Genomic DNA, 24,273 nt, shown 5'->3' on the forward strand with positions numbered 1-24,273 from the left:
TGACCTATTGATCATTTAAGCATAAAAAGGTACAATTCAAGGGATGAACCAGTGATATGTCTACATTAACAGACAGCTTAGCAAAGCTAAGCTTTTAAATAGTATCTTTAGGCACACCATCCATCTGTTGCATTTCTTTTAGTCCATCCATGAACACAATTTGGAAGACAAAATAATTATTTGCACCAACAATGTGATTCTCAAAGAGCTTTTAGCCAGCTGGACAAGTGAAGGATCTCTGAATCAAAACATATCTGCAGATGAACAATATCTGAAAGTCATGACCTAAAGAAGTAGGAATTTGTTTTTGTTTTTTTAAAGCCTCAAAAATGTTCTTAATGGAAGAGTGGCTGTCAGGAGGCCATTCTTACAGAAGGAAAACAGAACAATCTGAGGTAATAACAAAAGAACTGGACTGAAATATCAGTGGCAACAGATCTGATGGAGTGACGAATTACTTTTGTATTGTCTTGACAGTATACAGTGCCTAAATAAAGTTGTATTGAATGCTTCAAATTCTGAATATATACAGAAGAGGTCAGGAGAAACGTGCAACAGTGACTACAGCCATTTGTAACACGTGGCGGAAGCTTTGATGTGGTTTATGCTGCATTTTAGTCAGTGGTGTTGAGGAGCTTGTCAAAAATGATGCAATACCATCTGGAAAGTGCAGAAGAGAATTGGGGCAACTGGGGGAAAAAACTGAAAAAAGACATGCCCAATTTTGTCTTTTAGCAGTGGCCGTAACCCTATTCCACAGTATTGACACATATATGTGTGCATGTTTCAATAAACTGCTGCACCTACTTGCCATTTTCCAACACTAAAACAAATAAGCTTTTTTTTTGTAGTGTAATCTGAAGGATTCAAAAGATAAAAGTCACACGTAAATATAAACCTGCTTTTATTAAGGAAATGTAATAAAATCCTTTGTACATGACCCCTCCACAGAGGTTCACTGTGTCCATACATGCAACTCTCATGGTTGAGGTACTGTTACAAATGAACTGGAAAAACTAAACCAAATCAGATGTCATTAACAGACACTAACTAAACCAGGGTCAATTTCGATCTGCAGTTTGTTTAAAACTATTACCAAATTCACATGCACTTTTTTCTGGGGAATAAAAGGATGAGAAAGTCTGATATACTAAACAAATGTAGGCATACATTGTTTGTAGCGGTTGTAGGTTCTTTTCCCCCCCACTATTCAGTATATAAAAATTTCACTTATACAAACAGACAAATGTTTCATTCGTTGCTCTTCCCTCAATGTACAGTTTCACCCCTCTGCATAATGCATAGACACAGAAAGCTTTTCACGACCAAAGAAGCTATGGTGTGTTATCATTTACCAACAAAAAAGAGATGTTGAGAATCACAGCTGCAGATACTGCGCTTACATGAGAACAGCTTCTAAAGTGTGTACAAAGTGTAAACCATAAGCTCAGTTGAACCATTTGAATGTTCGGTTTACATAAAAAGGGGTCACCTTCCTAGCCTCTAAAGTATTTATGAATCTTTTGATTTCAACAATATGGCATTAAGTGATCAAACACGGGCCTCATTTCAATAAAAGAATCGTTTCTTTTCAAAGAGTGGCAGCTGAAAGAAATGCACAAAGTCGATTCAAAACAAGCATCTAAAACAGATTCAGTCGTATGTGACGTCCAGCTGGCTTTGAAAATGACACCACCTAAGCTGTTTAAGATGACCACTAATTTCACATTATTGATATTTTCCGAGTAAAAACCTGGATTCACTATTGTCAGTTAAATTGATCTTAACCCTAGTGTTCGATGCTTGTCCTAGATATTCTGATACACTGAAAAAAAGCCTTATAGTAAAACAAGAAAATGACTTTACTTCACTAAATATAACATTTATCCAACTTAAGAGTTCACCACAAAAATATGTCTGTAAAGGATTCAAATGACTAAATAAGTAATCCAGGATTTTGATTTCAAATCATGGCTTTTTTTCTCTTTCTTCTTCTTCTTTAAAATAGAAAACAACTGAAATTACAACAGTTTGTTTGTCATTTGAAACAATGTTTTGCCCTACTTCCACAGATTTTTTTATTTATTTATTTTTTATTTTCAAGTGAATTAAATTTTTAAATTGCATTGCCATGATGCAGAAATGCTCCATAAGGCACTACGAGAGGCAAATCCCATGTTTCCAGAAGCAAAAGTCCTGTTGCAACATTGCCCTCTGTTAGTGTGATGGGTTCATAACCCAAAATGAGCACTTGTTGACTTGTAGGCTTGTGTCCAAGTTGGTGACAAAGAAGGCCGTTGCCTCCAGGACGCCAACCACGGAGTGTCGGGGTCACACAGAGTGGCAGTTTCCATCCAGGATCACCGGCGGGAATCGAAACAATTCACCTGTGTGAAGCCAGAAGATGTGCAAAAGAGAGTCAAATGAAAAACTGCCGTGTGTGGGTATTTCATTTCAGCTTATTTGATTCAAAAGCCAAGATTCCCCTGCTGCTTCACAAAAGTGAGTTAACTACAGAAAATTATTACTTCAGGCTCATCAGATCTGAGGGCATCAAACCAGCTGCAGTAGGTTAGGTAAACTTGATAAAATGTTCAATTTACTTTAGATACTAAGCTTGGTAATCAACAATCAGCTACAGATTAGAGTCAAGCAGAGTGAAATATTATAAAAAGAAAGCTGAGACTGAATTGAATGTGTGTTAAAGACAGACTGTATATAAAGGAGGGATGCAGCTAATGTGACATCAGCAGTGTTGGGATGTTTCTTAAAAAGCTGCTGAATTACTCATTACTCGTTACTTTTCTTAAAAGTAATGCAGTATGTTACCTAAGTACCACCTTGAAAGTAATTCATTACACTACCCGTTACATGTAAAATGACCTGAATCTTACTTTCAAAATTACCACTTAACAATATAAACCTACACTGCCACACCAACACAAATCTCTACTCCTATGAAGACACACATACATCCATCCATCCATGTCCTTCTGCTTATCAAAGGCCGGGTCACGGGTGCAGCAGCCTAAGCAGAGAAGCCCAGACCTCCGTCTCCCCAGCCACCTCCTCCAGCTTGTCCAGGGGAACACCAAGGCGTTCCCAGGCCAGCCGAGAGATATAATCTCTCCAGCGTGGGTCTGCCCCAGTGCCTCCTCCCGGTGGTACATGCCCGCAACACCTTACCCAGGAGGCGCTCAGGAAGCATCCTTATCAGATGCCTGAACCACCTCAACTGGCTCCTTTCGATGTGGAGGAGGGGAGTACTCTGAGCCCCTCCCGGATGGCTGAACTTCTCACCCTATCTCTAAGGGAGAGGCCAGCCACCCTTCGGAAGAAGCTCATTTCTGCCACTTTTAGTCGGCACCCACAGCTCGTGACCATAGGTGAGGATGGGGACATAGATCGACCGGTACATTGAAAGCTTCCCTGTTACACTCAGCACAACTTCACTACAATGGACCGGTGCAGCGTCCACATCACTGCAGCCGCTGCACCAATCCATCTGTCGATCTACCGTTCCCTTCTCCCGTCACTCGTGAACAAGACCCCGAGATACTTAAACTCCTCCACTTGGGGCAGGAGCTCATCCCTGACTTGGAGTGGGCACTCCGTCCTTTTTTGGACCGAGGACCATGGCCTCAGATTTGGAGGTGCTGTTTTTCATTCCCACTGCTTCAAACTCGGCTGCGAACCGTTCCAGTCCGAGCTGGAAGACATTACCCGACGAAGCCAACAGAACCACATCATCCACAAAAAGCAGAGATGAGATTCTGAGACCAACCAAGTGAAAGCTTTCCACCACTTGGCTACGCCGAGAAATTCTGTCCATAAAAACTACGAACAGAATTGGTGACAAAGGGCAGCCCTGGCGGAGCCCAAACAACGACACGCATACGATTTTATTTTATTTTTTACAAGCCGACAACACAAAACGAATATGAAAACCAGCCCAAAAAGACACATTGTTTCCACTGTAGAAACAAACAGTAGGTAGAAACGGCCGTTACAAGCCTGACTGCTCATCACTGCTGCACCTGCTGAAGTTCAGGCTCTGGCTGCTGAGTGGGGTTAACATGTACTCAGCTTTAATATCACTGACAGACGAAACTGAGGAACACGGCAGACTCACACACTCCATTTTGACTTTGCTTTGCAGGAGCATTCACCCCCTGCTGGCCACTAATGTAAGTTTAGGAAGATTCACTTTTCAGACTTGGAAGCGTCCATCTTTTATATACAGTCTATGGTTCAAAAGGTTTCCAACTTCTCTTTTTTCAAACAAAAAAAAACCTCGAAGCAAGTTTAAAAGTTGAGAATCATATCTGAAGACAAAACTTTAACATTTCACTTATATGTGACTTCAGTACATTTCTAAACAGGTTACGGTCACAGTAAAAGACATACCCTTTAGATTTTCACACTCTCTGTCCCATAGACGTTGTAGCCTTCACGGTACGTGGCAAAATTCTGGGTGTTTGCAGGAGGGGCCGGCTTAAAGTTTTGGGCATTCTTTGCCAGCTTCAGTCTTTTGGTTTCTTGCCGTGACTTATAGCAGAACTCTATCAAAGCCACGGTCATAGCCAGGCCAAGCCCTCCGACTAGAATATAGAAGACTCCTGCCACGTTGCTCAGGCTTAGTGCACTTGTCTTGTCCTGGGGAAGGTAAAGACCTCCGTTAAGACTTCTTTTAACTGGCACTTTGAGGCTGACCTCATACACACTAACATAAAAACCTACACTATATTTACACCCTGCTGCGCTATGACTACACAGAAACTGTGAGGAGGCTGCTAAATCTGTCTACAAATCCCTCTGAGGTATGGCTACCTAAAAATGAGAAAAGTTGGAGCAACTCAAATCTGTCTAGGTTCTAGTCTCAAGTTATTTGTGCTCTAAGTGGCTGTGAAGGTGAATGTAGAGAGACTTGCTATCTTTTGCCTGTTTTATGGTCTCTTTACGAGGCCACGTCTAGCGGAAGGCGGTCGTGGTCGTACAGGTCTACAATCCTCAGATCACTATCATAGCTGTTAAACTTAGCCTCAAAAACACTGCATATGTAACAATCAAGGTGGCAAGCTGTAAAGGTGAATTGAACCATTTTGCTGCTATTAAAAAAAGCCTAATATTGAAATTCATTTGTATGTGAGTTTTAACATATATTGTATAGTTCTAAAAAAAAAAAAAAAAAGGTAAATTCTGCTTTTTTGTTGACCTAAAAAGTACTTCTAGGATATAAATCTCTTAATTTTAATTAATTTTTAACAAAAGGTTCCTTACTCTGACACTCCATCTTTGAGACATGACTATTAAATACCATTTGACCACTTTAGAGCTCAGATGGTATTTAAAGGTCAGTTTGGACTTTGTCAGAATAAGGATGCCTTTGGGAAATCCAGAGAAACTATTTCACATACCAATGAATAAGATCAGCAATAAACTACAAGTCTGGGTGAAAAACAGCAGTATAATGGTTTCAATTCAAAACTTTATGGTATGAATAAAAAAAAAAACGTGTGTGTTCTCATGCAAAAAAAATTTAATTTATTTTAAAAATTGAGAATTGTCTACAAACAAAGAAGTTAATGTAATGAGCCGTGTTCAAAGTGTAGGTGTGTGTTGCACTGCGGTATGTGTAGGGCAAACCTAGTTTTGAATGTTTTCCATGTGTTGTTGTGTGCTTTCGATGTTTGCGTATGAACATTTAGATCAAAATGCATTTTAGCAATCAGTGTAAAAAGACCTGCAGCGACTGACCTTACTTCCAGAGTCCTTGGTTCCACATTCACCCTTATCGTACCACCATTTGTTTTTCAGCTTGTCTAAGATGCCTTGTTCACTGAGTTTCAATACTGCAAGGTTTACAGGAGTTCTTCACGTGGGAAATAACATAAATAACATTGTATTATGTTATTTTATGTTATTCAACTTTTTTAAAAACTACTTTATACTGTACAAAGCGATAGAGTAGGGTCCTGGCCAACATATCACAGATAGCAAGCAACACTGCAGTATATAGATAAAAATATGACTTTCATGATCCATGGCTAACCTAGCATGCCAGACCCCACCTATATCGCTTTGAGTAATCGGCACACACTGATCACAAGAAGAAGAAAAAAAAGATTTAAACTTGCAGAATAAAGCAGCTGCTGCATAGCTTTCAGGGAATGAAAGAAAACAGAGGCAGTAATTGCTGAGGGCACATTATTATCTTTTTGTTGTTGTTGTTGCTATGGGCAGCCTTTTTGAAGTTCAGCAAGGTGGATCTAACAGGAACCCTTTCCTGACTAACAGCAGTCCAATTCTATAAACAGCTATTAGGAGGCTAATGTCTCACAAAATCACCCCTTTTAACTCAGAGTGACCAATCACATGAGAGGAAATTATAGAGGGATCATGAAACGATCTTGATTTATTTGTTTACTTTGAGACTCGCTGACTCCAAAGGTCAGAATCGTGATTTGCAGGGATTTTTTGTGGAAGACATTATGCTGCATTTCCTCGACTGCTAGATTTCCAGGCTTGTTTCCTTTCAGAAAATAAAGATCAGTGTATGCAATCCATCATCATCATCCAATATATTGCTCTCACCACTGTATGTGTGCGTGTGTGTTTTCCCCCTTGTCAAATACGCCTTGTGTTTTGCAATAATACATAAAAAATAAATGAATATTAAAAGAACAAAAGGGCAGGGGGCAAGGGATCTGTAGTCCTGATCTCCAAGAAGAGCACTTTGAAGGGCAAAGTTGAGACTAGTTTGTTTGAGCGTTGAACACTACAGAGACAAACAGCAGACGCTAGACGCATGATTATAAATGCAATCGAGTCAGAGCCAATTTAACGTCGGCAGTTAGGCAGAGTTTAATATTTTCCTCTGAAGCAGAATCATCAGGAATCATCCTACACATTTATATTTATAATTGTATTATCTAGAAGAAGCTTTACAGACACTATGAGGATGAACAACAAACCAAAGAAATCAACTTAAGAGCAGGCACAACTGCTACCAACTTAAATGATTTTCATAATAACTGTTTAAGGGCACCTCATTCTGCACAATACAAACACACTTTTTATGAAGCAACATCTAGTGGTTTGTATGTTGATTTTCTGGCTGTATTTATTCTCCACTTTGGTGCACTAAGAGAGGCCACAGCAGAGGTTCCAGTGGTAAATGTAATTAGCATAAACCGGCGAGCTGGTTAGGATAATGACTGGTTGTTATTGGCTAACATCTACCCTGCCTCGTGGCATTCTGGGTAGAATGATCTACTCCACTGAGCTGCTTAAAAAAAAATCTGTTTGTTATAAATTATGAACATGATTTTTCATCCAGTAGGGGGAAAACTTCACAAGGTGGACTGCAACAGCCTGCTGGTCATCACATAAAGAGGTTCAAGCTCACCACCAGGTGGTGACCATGTGCTTTTAAACAACAGCCACTGCCCAGACTCACAGTTTAGAAATGCAAATGTATTTTCTGAATCTTTCCTATATGAATAAACCTAAACACAAAACGGATGCATCCATATCCAGCCTCTGCACAGAAGCACATTATTGAAGCAGCTGGAGGCACAGGCTTTTTTGGGCTATTTTATTGTGCTTGGGTTTGTAAATAGTTTGCCCCAGAGACACACAGTTGGCTGCATTGTGGTGTGTACTGCTAAATAACTCAACCTGTCATTTACTGTCAGAGAGACAAACACTGGGAGCTGTCCCAAACCTCTGAAGTAATAGCATTTCACGGCTCGCTCCACTGAGAGCGAACCCTAAACAGTTAAAAAGGGTGATCTATCAAACTGATTCACATTAAAGCAAACAGAGATCCAAATGGTCCAAATTAAACCGAAAGCCAAAAATACATCGCTGCCAGCAGTACTCACTGGGTTTAGTAATATGCTATAAAGGAAAATATAAGCAGCACTGCAGAATTAGGTACTTATATTTTAAACAGATATTATTTTTATATTAATTTTTTTATACAAACATTTATATTGTCAACAGTTTCACTAATTCAATTGAATGGTGACACATTTTATACACTATGTCACAAATGTGTTTCAGCAGATTTCCGATCATTATGTTTACAGACCAGCTTCCTGTTATGGGAGCCTGCAGAAAGTGAGGATCGAAGGACACACTGATATCTGCTTGAAGCTATTAGAACTGTGCATTATATACCATTTCACCACTTTCTGCCAGTTATCTCCCTTATTTGTATTTATAATTCTTAATACAAAAGATTGTGCAGCCCACCTACATACTTGACAGCTTTCAACTCTCTGATTTGCTTAAATGTTAAAAAATGCGACAGTACTGTTACATGTCTTAATCGTTCAACAGCTGGCATGCTATAAATACTCAAAAATGTTATTTTAACGTGAAAAAAACAAAAACCCAATATGGTTCATTGTTATAGTCCACAGATGCCTGTTTTTATCTCACTTTTGATTGCCTAATTATTTAAAAGGGAAATTAATGATGCATCCGCTGTCAATTAGATTTCATTGAAATCTGTGATTATTAGGCATAATTTCCTCCAGGAATCTTAACAAATGTATGTGTAAACAGCCTAAATCTGTCTGCAGAGCCACATGTGAAATCTGTAGCTGACTTATGAAATAGGATTTTCATTGCATCAGTCCTTAAAAGAAGTATAAGCCCAACCCCCGTGACAAAGTGCGGGACTGAAAAAGAATATAACGAACACCTGTACAGGCTGTTGCAATGGAATACAACATCTTACATTTGTGAAGCGAAATAATTAATCTCCAGCGTCAGTGTGCCTCCATCAAAGAGGTGTGGGTTCACCCCTTTTGCTTATGCTTGGTTCTGTGCTAAGACATGTGAAATTTAAAATTTCACAAGTTTTAGTGCTTTGTAGGATTTGATACAAATTTGCACAGGTGATTCTTTTACTGTGTGATTTAAGTGACCTCACAACTTTACCTTTCACACTCTCTGCAGGACAGGAATACAGAAAAGAGGGGAAAACATTCAAGACAGCAAAGAAGAACATAAAAAACTCATGCAAAATCACTCAATACCAAAATAACCCACAGGAACAAATATAAAAGGTTTAAATTAGTTCAGCTTCACTGAATAAATTTAGAATATCTCAGAGTAGAAAAACATGAAAACATTTTAAAATATATGTGATATGTAGTCTATACATATACATGTATGTGCTGAATTTCATTTGAGGACTCCCAGTGATAACAGCAGTGGTCTTCACATACAATATATCTCCATATTATTGCTGAATTGCCAACACTGGTGTTTCTGAAAGTGAAACAAGGACAAAGAAATGTGGCAGTCCGGAGTGATACTGTTGCACTGATCAGCTGCTCTCTTTCTAACCGGACATAAAGGGACAGAGGACAGTTGCCAGTGAGAGGAGACGGTTTCTTTGCGTTACCCCCTCTGGCAGTATCCATATCCTGCTCACTCAGGAATGGGACGACCAGAGTCAGTAACAGGAAAGTTCGTCCTGTCTCTTCTCTCTTAATATGTCAAGTGTACTGTGGTCATGATGCAAGCTGAAGAGCAGAGGCAGAGATGGATCCAGAGTCTAGATCCTGGTGTCTAAAACAAAAGATCAGGGGCCTCATTTATGTTAAGTTTGTACAACTGATTTGATTAAGGGGGGGGGGGGGGGGAATATATATATATATATGTCATCAGTGTCAATATTTGAAAAACACTGATGTGCAAAGAAAGGTTGCAGCTCCTCTGCAAAGTTTGAAGTGATGTAAGTTAGTATGCGCGTGCACACAGTATGAAAAAGCAAGACATGCTTTACAGTAATAATTAGCTAATGTCCTCTATTATCATTTAATTTCTCTTTTTTGTTTTAACTTAACAGAGAAAGTGAGACTACATAACCTTTCAAAGACAGTGTAATGAGCTTTGAATTACATCTAGTGTGAGTTTTATCATGTGACCGATAAACAAGAAAAGGATACATCATTGGCGTAACTTTGTGCTGAATATTGGGGGGTCGAAGATCTCGGTCGCAATAAATAAATAAATCTGGGTAAATTCCCAGATGATAAAACATGCAACAATTTTCCTGGTAATACCTGAAATGAGTAAAGAAAATCAACAGTCTATTTATGCAAGATAATTCAAGATAATTCATAATTTTATTGGGGGAGTTGTATTGGTTGGGTCTGATTATTGGGGGGGGGGGGGGGGGGGGGGGCGTAACCTCCATAACCCCCCCAGAAATTACGTCCCTGTGATAAATCCAGCATGTCATTGTCCTGCATGTGAGTAACTCTTATGGTTATAATAATGGGCTAATAAGGAAACGTTGCATAGTCTCACTTTCAGGACTGAAAGCATCTTCACAAAATTCAGTTACACTTTTTAGCTATTACAAAACAGTAACTTGGTGAGAAGATGTAAGCACAAATCAAATCCTCTTGCACAAATGGAGCCCCTGGTCATATCTTACACTCTACCGTTGAAGGGTTTGCCAGGTCAGGATGGCCAGGGAAAGTTCTTTGACTGGCCTTTGATCAAGACCAAGCAAAGGTTTCTGTCAGTCTTACTCTGGATTTCAGTGAGAGGATGTCGGACAAAAAAAAAAGAAGTTTGGATCATTAGTCGCCACTCTGTCATTAGAATTCTCACGTTTGCCTGCAATGCTTAGTCCCCTCAAGACAACGCTGTTTCCTGTGCCTGCCCTAGCGGTTCAAGCAGCAGATTGGAGAGTGCACGTACATTTTATTCACTCTTTCTAGCATTAGTTTTAAAGAACATTCATGTTGGTCTGTAGATATAAAAAACAGAAGAAAAATTAAAGTTTCCATCTTTCATAACCACAGACCAAAAACTACTCTGTCACGAGCACAGCTTTACCCACTGCCTTTCCTACCTCCTGCGTCACATACCTCTGGTTTAGCTCACATTTTTTTTCCTCCTCCATTAGCCAAGCAAAGGGTTCCCAGTTGATCACTGTTGCATAATAAATAATAGTAAAGCCACAGGTAATGACGAGTAACTTCTAAACACGTGATTGGCCCCAAATGCTACACTCCGTGACGACAGCCTTGCCGATTACTCTGTTCTAGGATACCCGACTTTGGTGACATTGAGGCTGACCTTAGAGTCACCTCCCCCGCTGCCGCACTCTCCCTTGTCGTACCACCATTTGTTTTTCAATTTGTCCAAGAGGCCTTGCTCATTCAGTTTTAACACTGCCAGGTTAACAGCATTTCTTGAAACGATAAAACATAACTTGTAAGAAAATGAACAGGTCCGTGAGAAATCTAATATAGAATATTAGTAAGAAATAGTGATAAATATCAATGGTTCATAGGGGGAGCACGGGAGGGACAAATTGGTAAAGAATTTCACTGGTGTGGAAGGGTAAGAAGCATTTTTACAGCAAAGAAAACGTTAAATATTAGAGAGGTGGCATGGAGGGTTACATTTGTAACTGAAGTGTGCGGGATGGGGACATTCTGTCATTGATCATTTAGAAACAAGAACATCTAGCATGCAGCTTAACATTCATCACAACTGACAGACCAGCATTGTAACTAGCAAATTAATTCAAGAAATATTTTTAAAAGGAAAAGAAAGGGGAAAAAGAGAGGGGGGGGGGCACCACAGAAAGGAGAAGAAAGGAAAGCTGAGAAGGAGAAGAGACAACACAAACGAGAGGATGGAGGGAAAGTGGCACGTGCACACGTCGATGTGACTAATATACTGATAACCTGAAGAAACAGGAGAAAACAACAGACACAAACCAGATACGTGGGACAGGAAATCAAAAATGGCTCAATGTGTGTGATTCAATTCAGATAACTCATAACATGTTTCACTCGGAGATGCACTTGGGGAAAAAAACAAAGGGCTTAAGAAGAAGAGGATGAGAAAAGGAAACATCAGGGTAGGTGGAATACTATAACAACATGGAGGATATTGTTATAATATCCCACCCACCTTAATGCAGAGCCTTTTGGTGTGGCCACACCGTAGCCCTTAGAGTCGAGGTTGCCGCCCACTTTCATGGTGTCGCATGGCTTCCGCTGCTCTATGTACTCATTCATAGTGGATTCGAGAAGAAAGGCAAACTTGCCCTTCGACTTTCGTACCCGGGAAACCCCGTCTGGTGTTGTCTTGGCAAACACTGAGGGTTCGGCAGATTTCATGTACGACCACATTTTCTCATAAACTGCTATTTTGGAGCGCTGCATTCAGGGGAACAGAGAGAGAAGAGAGAGACAGTTAAGGTCAAGGTGCACAGTAACAACCATGAAAACAATCGCATGAAGCTGCTGGGAGTCCGAGTTACATGATAATATTGATACAGGTCTGGACTTTAAGTGTGGAGCCGGAGCCGCAAGGATGTTATCGGGATTTGTGCAAAATAACCGAGGTGTGGCAAGAGGCTGAAACTTCTGTTTCCCACACGTTTCTCATACTTTATTAGAACTCTGTCATCCAACTATAAAAAACAGCCAAGATATCAAAAACATTATATTGTCAACGTTTTCCCCCTCAGACACCTATTAGAGTTATTAGCTGCTGTATTTAGGGGGGGAAGACTCAAAAATGTAACGCTTTATTCTGGTCCGAGCTGCTAAATGAACAATTAGTGCCACCAAATATACTCTCAAGGCACCTCTGATGGTCTCTAATTAACAGGTTACACCTCAGTTTTCAATATGTACTCATGACAAGACTGTCAACAGTCACAAAGTGGCTGAGGGAAAGTTACAAGTAGTGAGTACGTGCAAGAGATTGACAGGTAAAATTGAATTGATTAAAACTAAACTCCCCCCATCCAAACAAAAAAAACCAAAACACTGGAATGAAGAAACGAGCCATTTCAGCCAAAGGACAGCAGCATGTGGATGTGTGTGTGCAAACACTAAAGACGGTTGATGCCAGGAGTTGCGGCCAGTTTTCAAAGGCTGGAGGGGTCCAGGTGAGCTGTGTTAGCTGACGACCCTCCTATGCCGGCCAACTGCCCTCTAATATAGGCTAGGACCGCCTCCAAGACAGCGGGAGGGAAGTCACGCTCACACAGCTCCCTGCTCCAGCTCTATATTTAGTGCACAGACATGAGTAGTATCAATATTTTCATCTAACGCTCAGCAAGAATGTAAGTGTATTTTCCAAAATTCCTAACTAGCTCGGCTCTGAATCGCAGGGAAGATAGCTGCTGCTGTGGTTATTTTCAGCAGCAGGTGTTTCGAGCTGTTACCACACCTGCTGTGACCTCACAGATCTCATCGCGTACTGAGCGCTGCACTAACAGACATGTGCTGCTTGTAATTCAGAGTGGATTTACCCTTTAAGTGCAAACGGTGCTGCAGAGGTAGTGGGCTCCTTGCCAGCAGCCTGAAGTCTGACAACCTGGCAGCTCAGCAGAAGTAACATGCAGCACATGTTTGGTATCAGTATCGATAAGCAGGAGTGACCTCCGCCACAGTTTATGTTCCTGCCAGCAGGTCACAGCTCATCACAGTCGCCGCCATCACGGTTGAGATTTTATTCAAATCAATCTGTTTGTACATCGATGCATGGATTGAATTTGCCGGTACTGTGCATATGTAGCTGTTTAGGTCATGAGCTACTGCATCAAGCAGCAGCTAAAAATATACGGAAAACTTAAGAACAGAGAGTTATTTTGCATGTTCACCTGTAAAACAGCCAATCTTTATTCCCTTTGGCTTACAACACTATATTATTTATTTATTTATTACTTTATTATTTATGGAATATTATTGTTATATATATGTTAATAGCACGGTGTGTGTCATATAATAGCTGCAAAGACAAAAGGTTAGAAAATGATGCATTAAAAAAAATCCACACAAGCTGCTTTTTATGTACCGTTTTTGAATTTTAGTGTGTGGAGTTTGCATGTGTGGATTCTCTCCAGATACTCCGGCTTCCTCCCACAGTTCAAAGACATGCAGTCAGTGGAGTTAGGGTAACTGTTGATAGTTAATGTCCCATAGGTGTGAATGTGAGTCTGAATTATTGTGTTATTGTTCAGAGGGTACCTCGCCTCCCACCCTATAGAAGCTGTGATGAGGCTCCACACACTCCACAAACTTAGTTGCAAACACTATGTATGCATGCAACACATTGTGCATGTGTTTTGATTTTGGAGCCTGCTTTACGTTGATGTGTTTAAGGTCAAGAAGGAACTGCATCAGTCCACCTGCACTTAAAAGAAGCTACAGAAGCTACAAAAATCTTTTTGAACTCCTTTTAAATCTCTAAAATGACTGGTTGAGTCAGGCGTCTGCACAGCTTCCCCCCCCCCCCCCCCCCCCCTTTTTATTTATTTTTAAATACCTGAAAAATCAGCAGGTTGTCTTTTTTGTTGTTTTGGCTTTAGTGTTCAGTATGGATCAGTATGCATCCACACCAATTGTACCGCAAACACAGAAATAACACGAGTTGTGACTCACCAGGAAAACAAAAAAAGGGAAAAAAGGGAAAAAAAAACCTTTCTAGTACTTCTTCTTCACATGCTGTGCATGGGTGATCTGAAATACACTCTTCTTTGACAGTGTCAAGAACTCCTTTTGTAATGGCATCTTCTTTAACTTATTTGACCCGCTAACTTCAAGTCTGACGGCTCTGTGGCCCAGTCAGCTGCCAGCTGGAGCAGCTACAGACATGCACAGCACGGCCCTACTCTGACACTCAGTACGCTGCTAAAAATGGCCAGCGAGAGGCTGATCGCTGGGCACCAGGGAGTAGGAGTACACAGCTGTCTACAATAGAGAGGAGAGGGGAAAAAAACGAGGCTACATTAAACTGGGCTAATGCGACCTGCACTTGGCTGTGAGAGATGAATCTCAGAGGGAACTTTGGCTTGAACTCATATTTATTAACAGCGTCTGTGCGACCGGTTTGTTCCAGATTGTATGTTCAGTAGTCATGTGAGTCAGTCTTCCATTATTTCTATTAGGTGAGAGTAAATGAAAACATCAGAGTGAACTGACAAACTGTGTCAGCTCGGCAACGTGTACGGCAACATAAATAATTCACCAGATATGTAATGGATTGTGGGCTCGGGCTAGTAAGTGAATCATTCTTGACATATGCACGATTTCAGTTCAGTGGAGTGTTCATGTAAACACTGTTAGCATGACAATAATAGCTGATGACAGGTCTGACCATAGTGAGCAAACTGCAATTCTTCTCTGGGTTGCATGTAAATGTATGCTTGTCAGAAGTAGGCCGGTCATCTGTGCGGAAATCTGTGAAACTCCTCACGCTGTCAAACTGATATAAGCGCTGCGAAATCTTCTCACCACGGTGGCTTAACTGAGACAAATTATTCTCAATTAATTACTGGTGTAACCACAACATCGAGAATATGACAAGCTGGTCACGTCCTCCGGCCAGTGAGAAATTTGGGTTTACTGCCCGTCATCCATTCTGAAAATGAAGTAGTCCTTCTTCCAGCAACCAGTTTGTCTTTCAGCAGCTGACAGAGCTAAGAGTGACTCATGGCCCTGAGCGTGTCTGACACGCTGCTGGCATCTCAAAACGAAGACAACGGGCCAAAGCAAAGCATGTGCACTCTTTTTGGTGTTTTTATATAGTGGCGTTCAATATTTAGTTACATGCATGGTTAAGGATATAATTACAACTCATTTACTGTATGTTCATGATCAGTGGAAATAAATTAAGAAAGCAACCAAACAGAAGCATGGCTCATTTAGCACAAAGCTGTTATTAAAATGATCTTTAATATTGCTTCGCTCATGCGCTCGTTCCCCACTCTAACATCTGATCACTGTACACAACACAGTGAAATGCAACAAGCTAAATTTAGTTGGTTCAGTTCACCATACTCTGTAAACTGTTGCACACTAGAGAGTGAAGCTCAGGACAGATTATGTGCAAAAATTAATCAAAAAATATCCCAATACCTATAATATATAGCAGATTTTAATAATTTCTGTAAAGAGGTGAAGCTAACAGTGGTTTCTCAAATCTGGCCACCTGAGCCTTGTGCCAAGAGTCAATCCTCTTAAACCTCTACGTTAAAATTTCAGAACTTCACAACAATAATAAACATATTTACACCTCATATATAGAGTGGCTTTGATCTCTCGCTATATAGCCAGCAGCTGTACAGGGAGGTAATACTTCTTATGGTTTAACTTGTTAAATTGAGAGATCATTTTGCAACTGAATGGGGTCAAGTTGGCGATTACATGAAATCTGCTTTTGGTAATATGGTGATTAATTGTGACAAATCTGCAATAATTGCAACTCTGTTGCTGTCTGCATAGAAAGAAATTCCCATTAAGTACTTCCATTCAGAGTCGAGCCAAAAATTTATAGATTTGAAACTGAAATTCATAAATTTCTCCACAAATGGTGATGTAGTGAAAAATGGCATGGCAGCTACTTTCTACTTTCTAATTTTATTTATATAGCGTCAAATCACAACAACAGTCGCTTCAAGGCGCTGTTTATTGTAAGGTAGACCCTACGATAATACATACAGAGAAAAAAACCCAACAATCATATGAGCCCCTATGAGCAAGCACTTTGGCGACAGTGGGAAGGAAAAACTCCCTTTTAACAGGAAGAAACCTCTGGCAACAATACTTTTATAAAGGATTCTAACTAGAATGCAACCACTGAATTGCAAAGAGATGCACTAATCAGCACAGGATGACTGATTGCAGCATGTTAGCAATCTATCCACCTTTGTAGATTAGACAATTATTTGTAAACATTCGCCAATCTGTCTCAGAGAGACTGACTGATTGGAGACAGGTTGTGTCCCACAGACAGTTCAGTACCTTGTTAAACAAGCTTGCTATAATCAGCATAAAAAAACAACACTATCATTCAATTATGGTCTCTTTTGTGAACAGTTGTTCACAAACCAGTCTGTGACATTACATATGGTTTTAATACTTTAATGAACTTTAACGATACTAGTAAATTTTTTTAGGTTTGGAGAGAACCAAGCTGTACAGTAGCTGTCTATTCGTACTAAGCTAGCTTCCTAATTAGTCCACAAGTAGCAAATAGGTGTAGTTCCAAAAATGTCTCCAAAAATGTTTTTACTTATCTTTTTAAATATTATACATGTTTATACAACTCCATATACAATGGAAGGTTTAAATGGCAGAATGGCAGAAAGAAAGACACAAAATAGATATGAGAAATTTGCATCTATTTTAAATAAAACTACCTCTGCAATGCTTTAAAAAGCTGAGGGGCTTGACAAAAAACCTTTCTGAGGACCAGAACAAATAATTAAAGCGTATGTTTAATTATTAGCATACTGGTTATCATCATATATTATGAGCCCTAAGGAGCATGTATTATCTGTATTAAGTGATACATCCTCTTTGATGATCAGGCTGAAATGCATTGATAGCTTCTATTAATCATTAGTGTCTAATCTCCAGATTTCAAAAACCTTTCATCAGAAACGCTCCTCTGCGTTGGCATTTCCAGTTTGTATGCAGAAAGAGCCCATATTTTTCACTCAAGACAAAGTCACTACATGTCTGTCAATTATCTCCTCAGGAGCACCTTTGATAAATCACATCCTGTCTAATACATCACAGATTAGAGCATCTACAGAGAGGAACTGCTGCTTATGGTGCTGCCTTCAATGCAATGACTCACCAGGAAGCCACTAAAATATTCAATTTAATATCTATTTGTAAAAAATGTCTCATTCAACAGATGTGAATGAGATATTTTTTTTAAGGCTGCTAGATGTGTCAGTCATCTGTAATATACTGCAGAATGATAAGCAAATAAGGCAAATAGACAACGGCTTCTGTTTTCCAGCCATCTATTTACTTCCGCTTATCCAAGTCAGGGTTGTGGAGGCGCTGGAGCCTATCCCAGCTGTCACAGGGCAAGAGGCGTGTCACAAGTGTATCACAGAGCTAACACACTCTCATCCAAATTAGAATCCCCAGCTGACCTAACATGCATGTCTTTGTACTGGAGGAGGAAGCTTGAAATGCGACACTGAAAGACTCCAATCGGCTGGTGGAACTGAACTGAGCGCAGATATGGATAATAGGAACAACTTAAAACCACACTTCTGTCTGTCTATAGCTATAACAACAGCCTTGTACAAGCGGAGTTTGGATATAAGCCAGTAAAATGAAACTGAATTTCTGACAGATAAGTGACTTGCTGTTTTGTTTTGCATTTTTATCGAAAACCAAATCCTTCTAAATTTCCCAAACAGACGAGTCGAGACTTTATCATTTCCCAGTCGGCCTCAACTTTTTGGGACGAAGATTTCCTTTGCACCATGACACTTTTCTAAACAGGCCCATTTTTCATACTTTCATTTACTGCAGGAGACATCAAGTTACAGACCTCCTTGGCACCGATCATACTGACTGCTCCATTTCTGTGCTTTCAGACCTCGGGTCAGTTTTGCACAGCAGATCGAGCTATTCTGCTTGAACACCTTTGTAAACCTCTTGGGTCAGATATTACACTTGGTTAGATCCCTGCAAAACCCTTCCCTCACTGGAGTTAAACACGATAAACAAAAGCAATGCTCTTTCATCCCGAAGTTAAAATATAATCAGAATCTTTTCTTCTTTTGTCTGCGATTGTTTTCTGCATGCATGCTTTAATTTGATTATGCTTGGACTGACTCTGTCCTAACAAGAAAGCCCTCCAGCCAGCAGCAAATAACCCAACCCGACACAGAGAAACATGCTGTATTTATGCTGTCTGTAAATCTCAGAAGAGATTGTAGGATGTGGTTTCATAACTGTGAAATGATGCCGTCTGAAGCATCCCGATCACTCTCGAGTCTAAAGGGAGAGCTGGGTTTGTATATACCGAAATGTCTCAGACTCACTCCAAGCAATCACACCAAGAGAACGAATGGGACTAAAAATAGACACAGCTCAGAGCTGGACATCGGATGTGAATGACATTTCCATTTCCAAGGAATAGAGCGTCTATTGTGAGATTGCAGTTTTGTGACAGAGGCCAGCAAATTGGAATTATAATGACATTTTCTAGTTTCTCTTTAAAGTTTTTCCAAAGTTTCAAAGACAGACAAAAACGTGTTCGATACTCAGACTGAACAATCACTTCATTTAACTACATCCTCCTGAGGACATCTAAGATCTGGCAGCGATTAAGAAGCTAAGACAGAGCTACATCTACACAATCAGATACATCAGTTTCAAAATGATAATAGCATTAATTAACATGCAGGCTTTTAAATTACCTTACCTGCTTTTCTAAACGATAAACACTAACCAGTTGCCTGATCTGTTTCTTTTTATAAGGCGTTTATTTTTGTACTTCTTCTTTTTGCTTCTGAAGCACTTTTGAGTAAATTAGCGAAGACACAGTGAGGCTAATCAAAGTCTGATTAATGGCACTGCAGATGGCCGCACGAGGAAGCATTACTGTCCCAGTTTCATAGCTGAATTATTCCTTTTGCCAAAAAGCTGGGAAAAATTATTTTGATAACCAAAGTTAATTTTGTGGACAAAATGGATTTGTGAACAGGCTGATAACAGGCGCTGCCTCTGAAGCCTAATGCCATCATTTAGTTCAGTGGCAGTCACAAGCGGACTGGTGCTCCTCTCTGAAAGAAATATGAGCTCAGCATAGTTATTCATTTCAGGGCAGCACTTTTAAATCGATAAACAAAAGAAACGCATGCAACTGTCGCACAGCTGTTTGTGTTTTTACTAATGTTTAATTTCTTTTAGGTTTAATAATGAATTCATTAGATGTAGTTATACAGTTGGTCTGGTTTCAGTAGTTTGAAAGTGCTGCATCAAGAAAAAGTAGTTTAAGGTTTTTTTTTTAGTAATGAGTCTTTGGATTTATTTATTTATTTACCTGGCAGGTAATGGTTCAAAACACACAGCACAGCTATAGAGGCTTATTCACCTAAAAAGAGGTCAGTTTATACAGTGCAGCAGCAGGATAGCGACAGGCATTTGAGACACTCACCCTAAAGAACTCCTTAGTGGAGCCGGAGTCTAAAGTCCCATAGGCGATCTCTGTCTGCTTGGCCAGATCCTCGGCACTCTCAATGGGAGAAACCATCCTCTCCACGGTGAGGAAGGCAGCCAGGTTGGCCGTGTAGGAAGAGATTATGATGAGGGTGAAAAACCACCACACTCCTCCCACGATACGGCCGGACAGAGACCTAAGAGGAGTAAAAAAAGGAAAAGGAAAAAAAGAGCAGAGGTAGAGACAGGAAATCAGCATGCTCACATCAACACGTTGGGGAGGAAGGAACCTCGCAGTTCAACCCCGGGTACGTAATTTCAAATTTGACTATTCTCTCTGGTCCTCTGCTTTAACGATCACACACATACTGACTCGGCTGCTCTCAGATGAACTCTCATTCCTCTGTTTAAATGAGGACGCACTTCAATCGCAGTGAATCCCTGCATTGCAGATGCGCTGCTCTGGATTTCTCTTAATTTATTGTTTTCTTAGTTCGTTTTTATATTTTTGTTCTTGTGTATTCACGGTCACTTCACCAGACCTACAGTGTGTTTCAGAGATGCTGTGTGAGGACTCTACCAGTGTTATCTGAAAATTGCTCATAAATGGAGTTAATCCTGAAAAGAAAATCACAGTAAGATCAATTTCCATAAGAGATTAGTTGGTTAAAATGTGGTTGAACCAGATTTAAAGCTTTAGCCACAAAAATGCCCTAGAGGCAACAGAAGGTGTGATTAAGGATTGGAAATCAGAGAATACATTTCCTCTTGTTAGAGTAGCCTGGGAACTGCTGGTCTGTGTCGGAGCTATAAGGAATAATTTAGCAAAAATTACAGCATCAGCAGTTTTAATTCAAAAACTGCATGTACTTTGAAGCCAACATAAAATCCCTCATTTGCTGCTTAATTGATTTTTTTTTCCCAGTGAGGTGTTAGAGACTGAGAAATCTGCAAATTCCAGGTTTTCAGGAGTGGTGCCTTCTCTGCTTTTTTCTTTAAACATAACATTAAAAAACTCAGAGTTAAAAGTCCAATAAAATAAAAACAAGAACATATTTGACATATCACCCGTTTAATTATTCCATGAAACGTTGGGAAAATCTGTGAGAACCTTTGGTCAAATTAGTTTGCTTTAGCTCTTCAACCAGCTTCTCTACAATCTTCCAAAGTCAAATAAGAGGAAGTGTCAGAACAAGAATCCTTGAAGAAGTCAGAGATGCCAGAACAGTGATGAGTAAACGGATGGATGAGTGAATGAGTAGAGGGTATGACTGGATGGCCATTGTGTTGGAAAAATATATAGTTATGGAACTGATATCATTTCCACACAATATACCCTATATGCACCAAGTTGATGACCGTAAAATGGGACATGCAGCAAAAACACGGTAGCCCTCCAAGAGTCAAGAGGAAATCAAGTCCCTACTTTAAATGAAATGTAATGACCCCTGTGCATTTTACAGCCCTCAGCATGGTGGATATAAGTTATTTTGTGGATGCAAAGCATTGCTGCCAGCATGCAGCTTCAAAACACAAAGATGACGAGTTGATGATGGTTTCTTGCTCATATAGAAATGGGAGGAAAGTGCAGTGAAGTGGAGCACGAGGTTAGGTGGACAGCCCTAATAGTGAAGCTCAAAATAACCTATATGCACCAATGCATGATGGGAACGCATGTATGGGACTATAAAATGCAACGAGAGATGACAAGGACATCGGAGATGTGGTGGAGTGAACACAACAAACCAACCTTGGTGAGATATCGCATCCTTGCTGCATGAAGGCACCCAGGGAGAACCACAGGCTATTAAAAATCCCAAAGTCGTTTGGAGGGTCAGGGGGGCTCTGAGGGTCTTTGGCCTCATCGTTTTCGTCCAGATGCCACTCATAAGGGCTGAAACGGCTCACCAGGAAGAGCACCACACTCACACCGATATAAGCAAAAACTATACACATCCAAATCTCATAGGCCAGTGGATCCAAGAAGGAGAACACCCCAGGCTTGGACTTCTGGGGCTTCTTAATCATAATGGAGATGCCCAAGCTCATGAAGGGTTTAGAGAAGTCTATCACTTCTTCTCGAACCAACGTTATAGTTAGTGGTGCCACAGCTATGTCAGCTCTCTGTGAAAATGGAAGGAGGCACAGCGGGATTTAGTCTAACAGAAAAGAAATAATAACCAAACAAAGCGTTAAATTCTGTAAAAGAGTAAATATTGATAAACCTCAAACCAACTCAAACTCCCAGCACATTCACAGAGTAAACAGAATGAACATTGTGAAATGGCACAGCTTAGTATATACTGAATAGCAGACCTGTGATAAAGCCCTTCAGAGGGGATCTGCTATTTAAAAATGAGTCACTCAGCATTTGTTAATGTCTTTGTCTCGATCCAAATCTCCTCCATGAATCAAGCGGAGGGTTGGAAGACAGAGGTGGATGAGCTTATGTAAGCAGTTCATGAAATGTGAATCAGCCTGTTAAATTCACCTCCAACAGATCCTCTGCTTTGCCTTTCAGGCTCATCAGTTAGTATGAGAAACAAATGCTGACAAATGTCTGCAGTGACTGGAACAGAATAGACTGCTGCTTCAATATTGCTTTTCTGGTCTTACTGACCGCGCTGTGTAACGTAATCCACATTAAAGAAAACTGAACACAAAGGATTCATGTCGCTGATAAATTCAGGAGGGGTCTTAGGCAAAAGCAGCTGCCTATTGTTCATTGTGAATTTACGTCCCAGCAGTTAATTGGCAGCAATATAAAATTAGTGTTGATGCACAAATTTAGATGAGGCCTTGTCACGGCTCGTTCAATTAAAATAGATGGCAATCTCTGTCGGTCCAGCTATTAATACTGCTGTAGACATAACGGCAGAAACTACAGGTGTCAGATTGTGAATCAGGCACTGAATCACCGTCTGCATGCATATCTTTTTACATTTGCAGTCAACCGTGTGAGATGTTTTAGCATCGTTCGTTCAGCAGCTGAGGCCTCATAAAAGATGCAAATTGTCTTGTTCAAGCCAGTTCGGCTGTGAGTGATCCACGAGACACATGACAAACTCAGTTGAGTGGATTCTACAGGAGAAGGAGGGATTTCTAAAACTGAGTCACTCTCCAGATAAATATGTTTATTTTTCTTTGTTTTAAATTTATTCTTATGTACCGTATTTTCCACACTATAAGGCGCGCTTAAAATCTTTTAATTTTCTCAAAAATCAACAGTGCCCCTTATAATCCAGTGCGACTTATGTATGAATTCTGGTTGTGATTACTGACCTCGAATTGATTTTATGCGGTTCATTGCGCACAAAAATCTGTCATTATTATGTTAGTACGACTTCGGTAAGCTACGACGCTGCACCACTTGATGGATTGTCGGAGCATTACGGCTACCGTAGTCAGAAGCCTCACCTCGCGGAGTAATCTGGGTCCAAAACTCAGTTCACTTCAGGTCCTAAAGTCAAACGAACACTGCGGCATCATTGAGAGTTAAAAACTGTCTAAATTCTTTCATCTTTAATAAAATGATCAGCGTTACTGCTTTACCAGGTGTAACAATTAAGTTTAACATCCAGGCATCCATGAAAACATTAAATTTAACAGAATTACAAGTTAGCATGAAGTTAGCTCGCTAGTTTCCACCTAAACATGATATAGCATGTTCTGACTGAGAGAGTTCTGAAAGAATTAAAACGTACAGCTCTGCTTTCACTTCCAACATAAATGAAGACAGAAAACTAAACAGTAGTGACTTTTGTAGGGTTACTGAAGTTGGGCTAGCTGGTATATAATGATGTGCTACGTCAGTGGTCCCCAACCTTTTTTGCGCCACGGACCGGTTTATGCCCGACAATATTTTCATGGAACGGCCTTTAAGGTGTCGCAGATAAATACAACAAAATAAAACTAGTACCGGTACCGAAAAAAAGAAAATTTATTCATAACACACGTGAAAAGACCCAGGAAAACCGAGTAAACGATAAAAACAATTACAAAATAACGCTGAAAACCGATAAAAACCCTGAAAACTATACATTTCACACCTGAGCCTCAACTCTTGCGGCCCGGTACCAAACGACTCACGGACCGGTACCGGTCCGAGGCCCAGGGGTTGGGGACCGCTGTGCTACGTGATTGCTAGCGATATAGCTGTTAGCATAGCATAAACACAGTAAAGCTGGAGGATGAACGCTAACTTTTTTCCACTTGATAAAAGTCACATGAGGGTTCCCGATGGTTAGGGACAAATGCAATCACATGGCAGGATGCTGTAAACGGACCAAACTTCAGT

At 40.3% G+C, this 24,273-nt stretch overlaps 1 protein-coding gene across 7 annotated transcripts in view; it reads right to left on the reverse strand.

Annotated features, from left to right (window-relative positions):
• Window positions 1–887: 887 nt before the first annotated feature.
• The window catches only part of LOC146565515 (glutamate receptor 3), a 78,680-nt gene continuing 55,294 nt past the window's right edge, over window positions 888–24,273 (reverse strand). For 2 of the 7 annotated variants that reach the window (XM_085288662.1, XM_085288664.1), the window contains 6 exons: window positions 21,727–22,100; window positions 19,975–20,173; window positions 11,959–12,206; window positions 5,758–5,872; window positions 4,408–4,656; window positions 888–2,387 (listed from right to left, as the gene is read on the reverse strand). In XM_085288662.1, the coding sequence (XP_085144788.1) occupies window positions 4,411–4,656; window positions 5,758–5,872; window positions 11,959–12,206; window positions 19,975–20,173; window positions 21,727–22,100 (1,182 nt within the window). In that variant the 3' untranslated portion in view covers window positions 888–2,387; window positions 4,408–4,410. Of the gene's footprint in view, window positions 2,388–4,407; window positions 5,873–11,112; window positions 11,228–11,958; window positions 12,207–19,974; window positions 20,174–21,726; window positions 22,101–24,273 lie in introns of those variants that run through there. The other 5 variants (XM_085288663.1, XM_085288661.1, XR_014894128.1 and 2 more) reach the window with 4 other exon arrangements.

This window comes from Mchenga conophoros, linkage group LG10 (genome assembly GCF_057382185.1).
Source record: "Mchenga conophoros isolate Kocher_MC1m ecotype Shallow Benthic linkage group LG10, M_conophoros_male_GT1.1, whole genome shotgun sequence".
Taxonomy (NCBI): Eukaryota; Metazoa; Chordata; class Actinopteri; order Cichliformes; family Cichlidae; genus Mchenga; species Mchenga conophoros.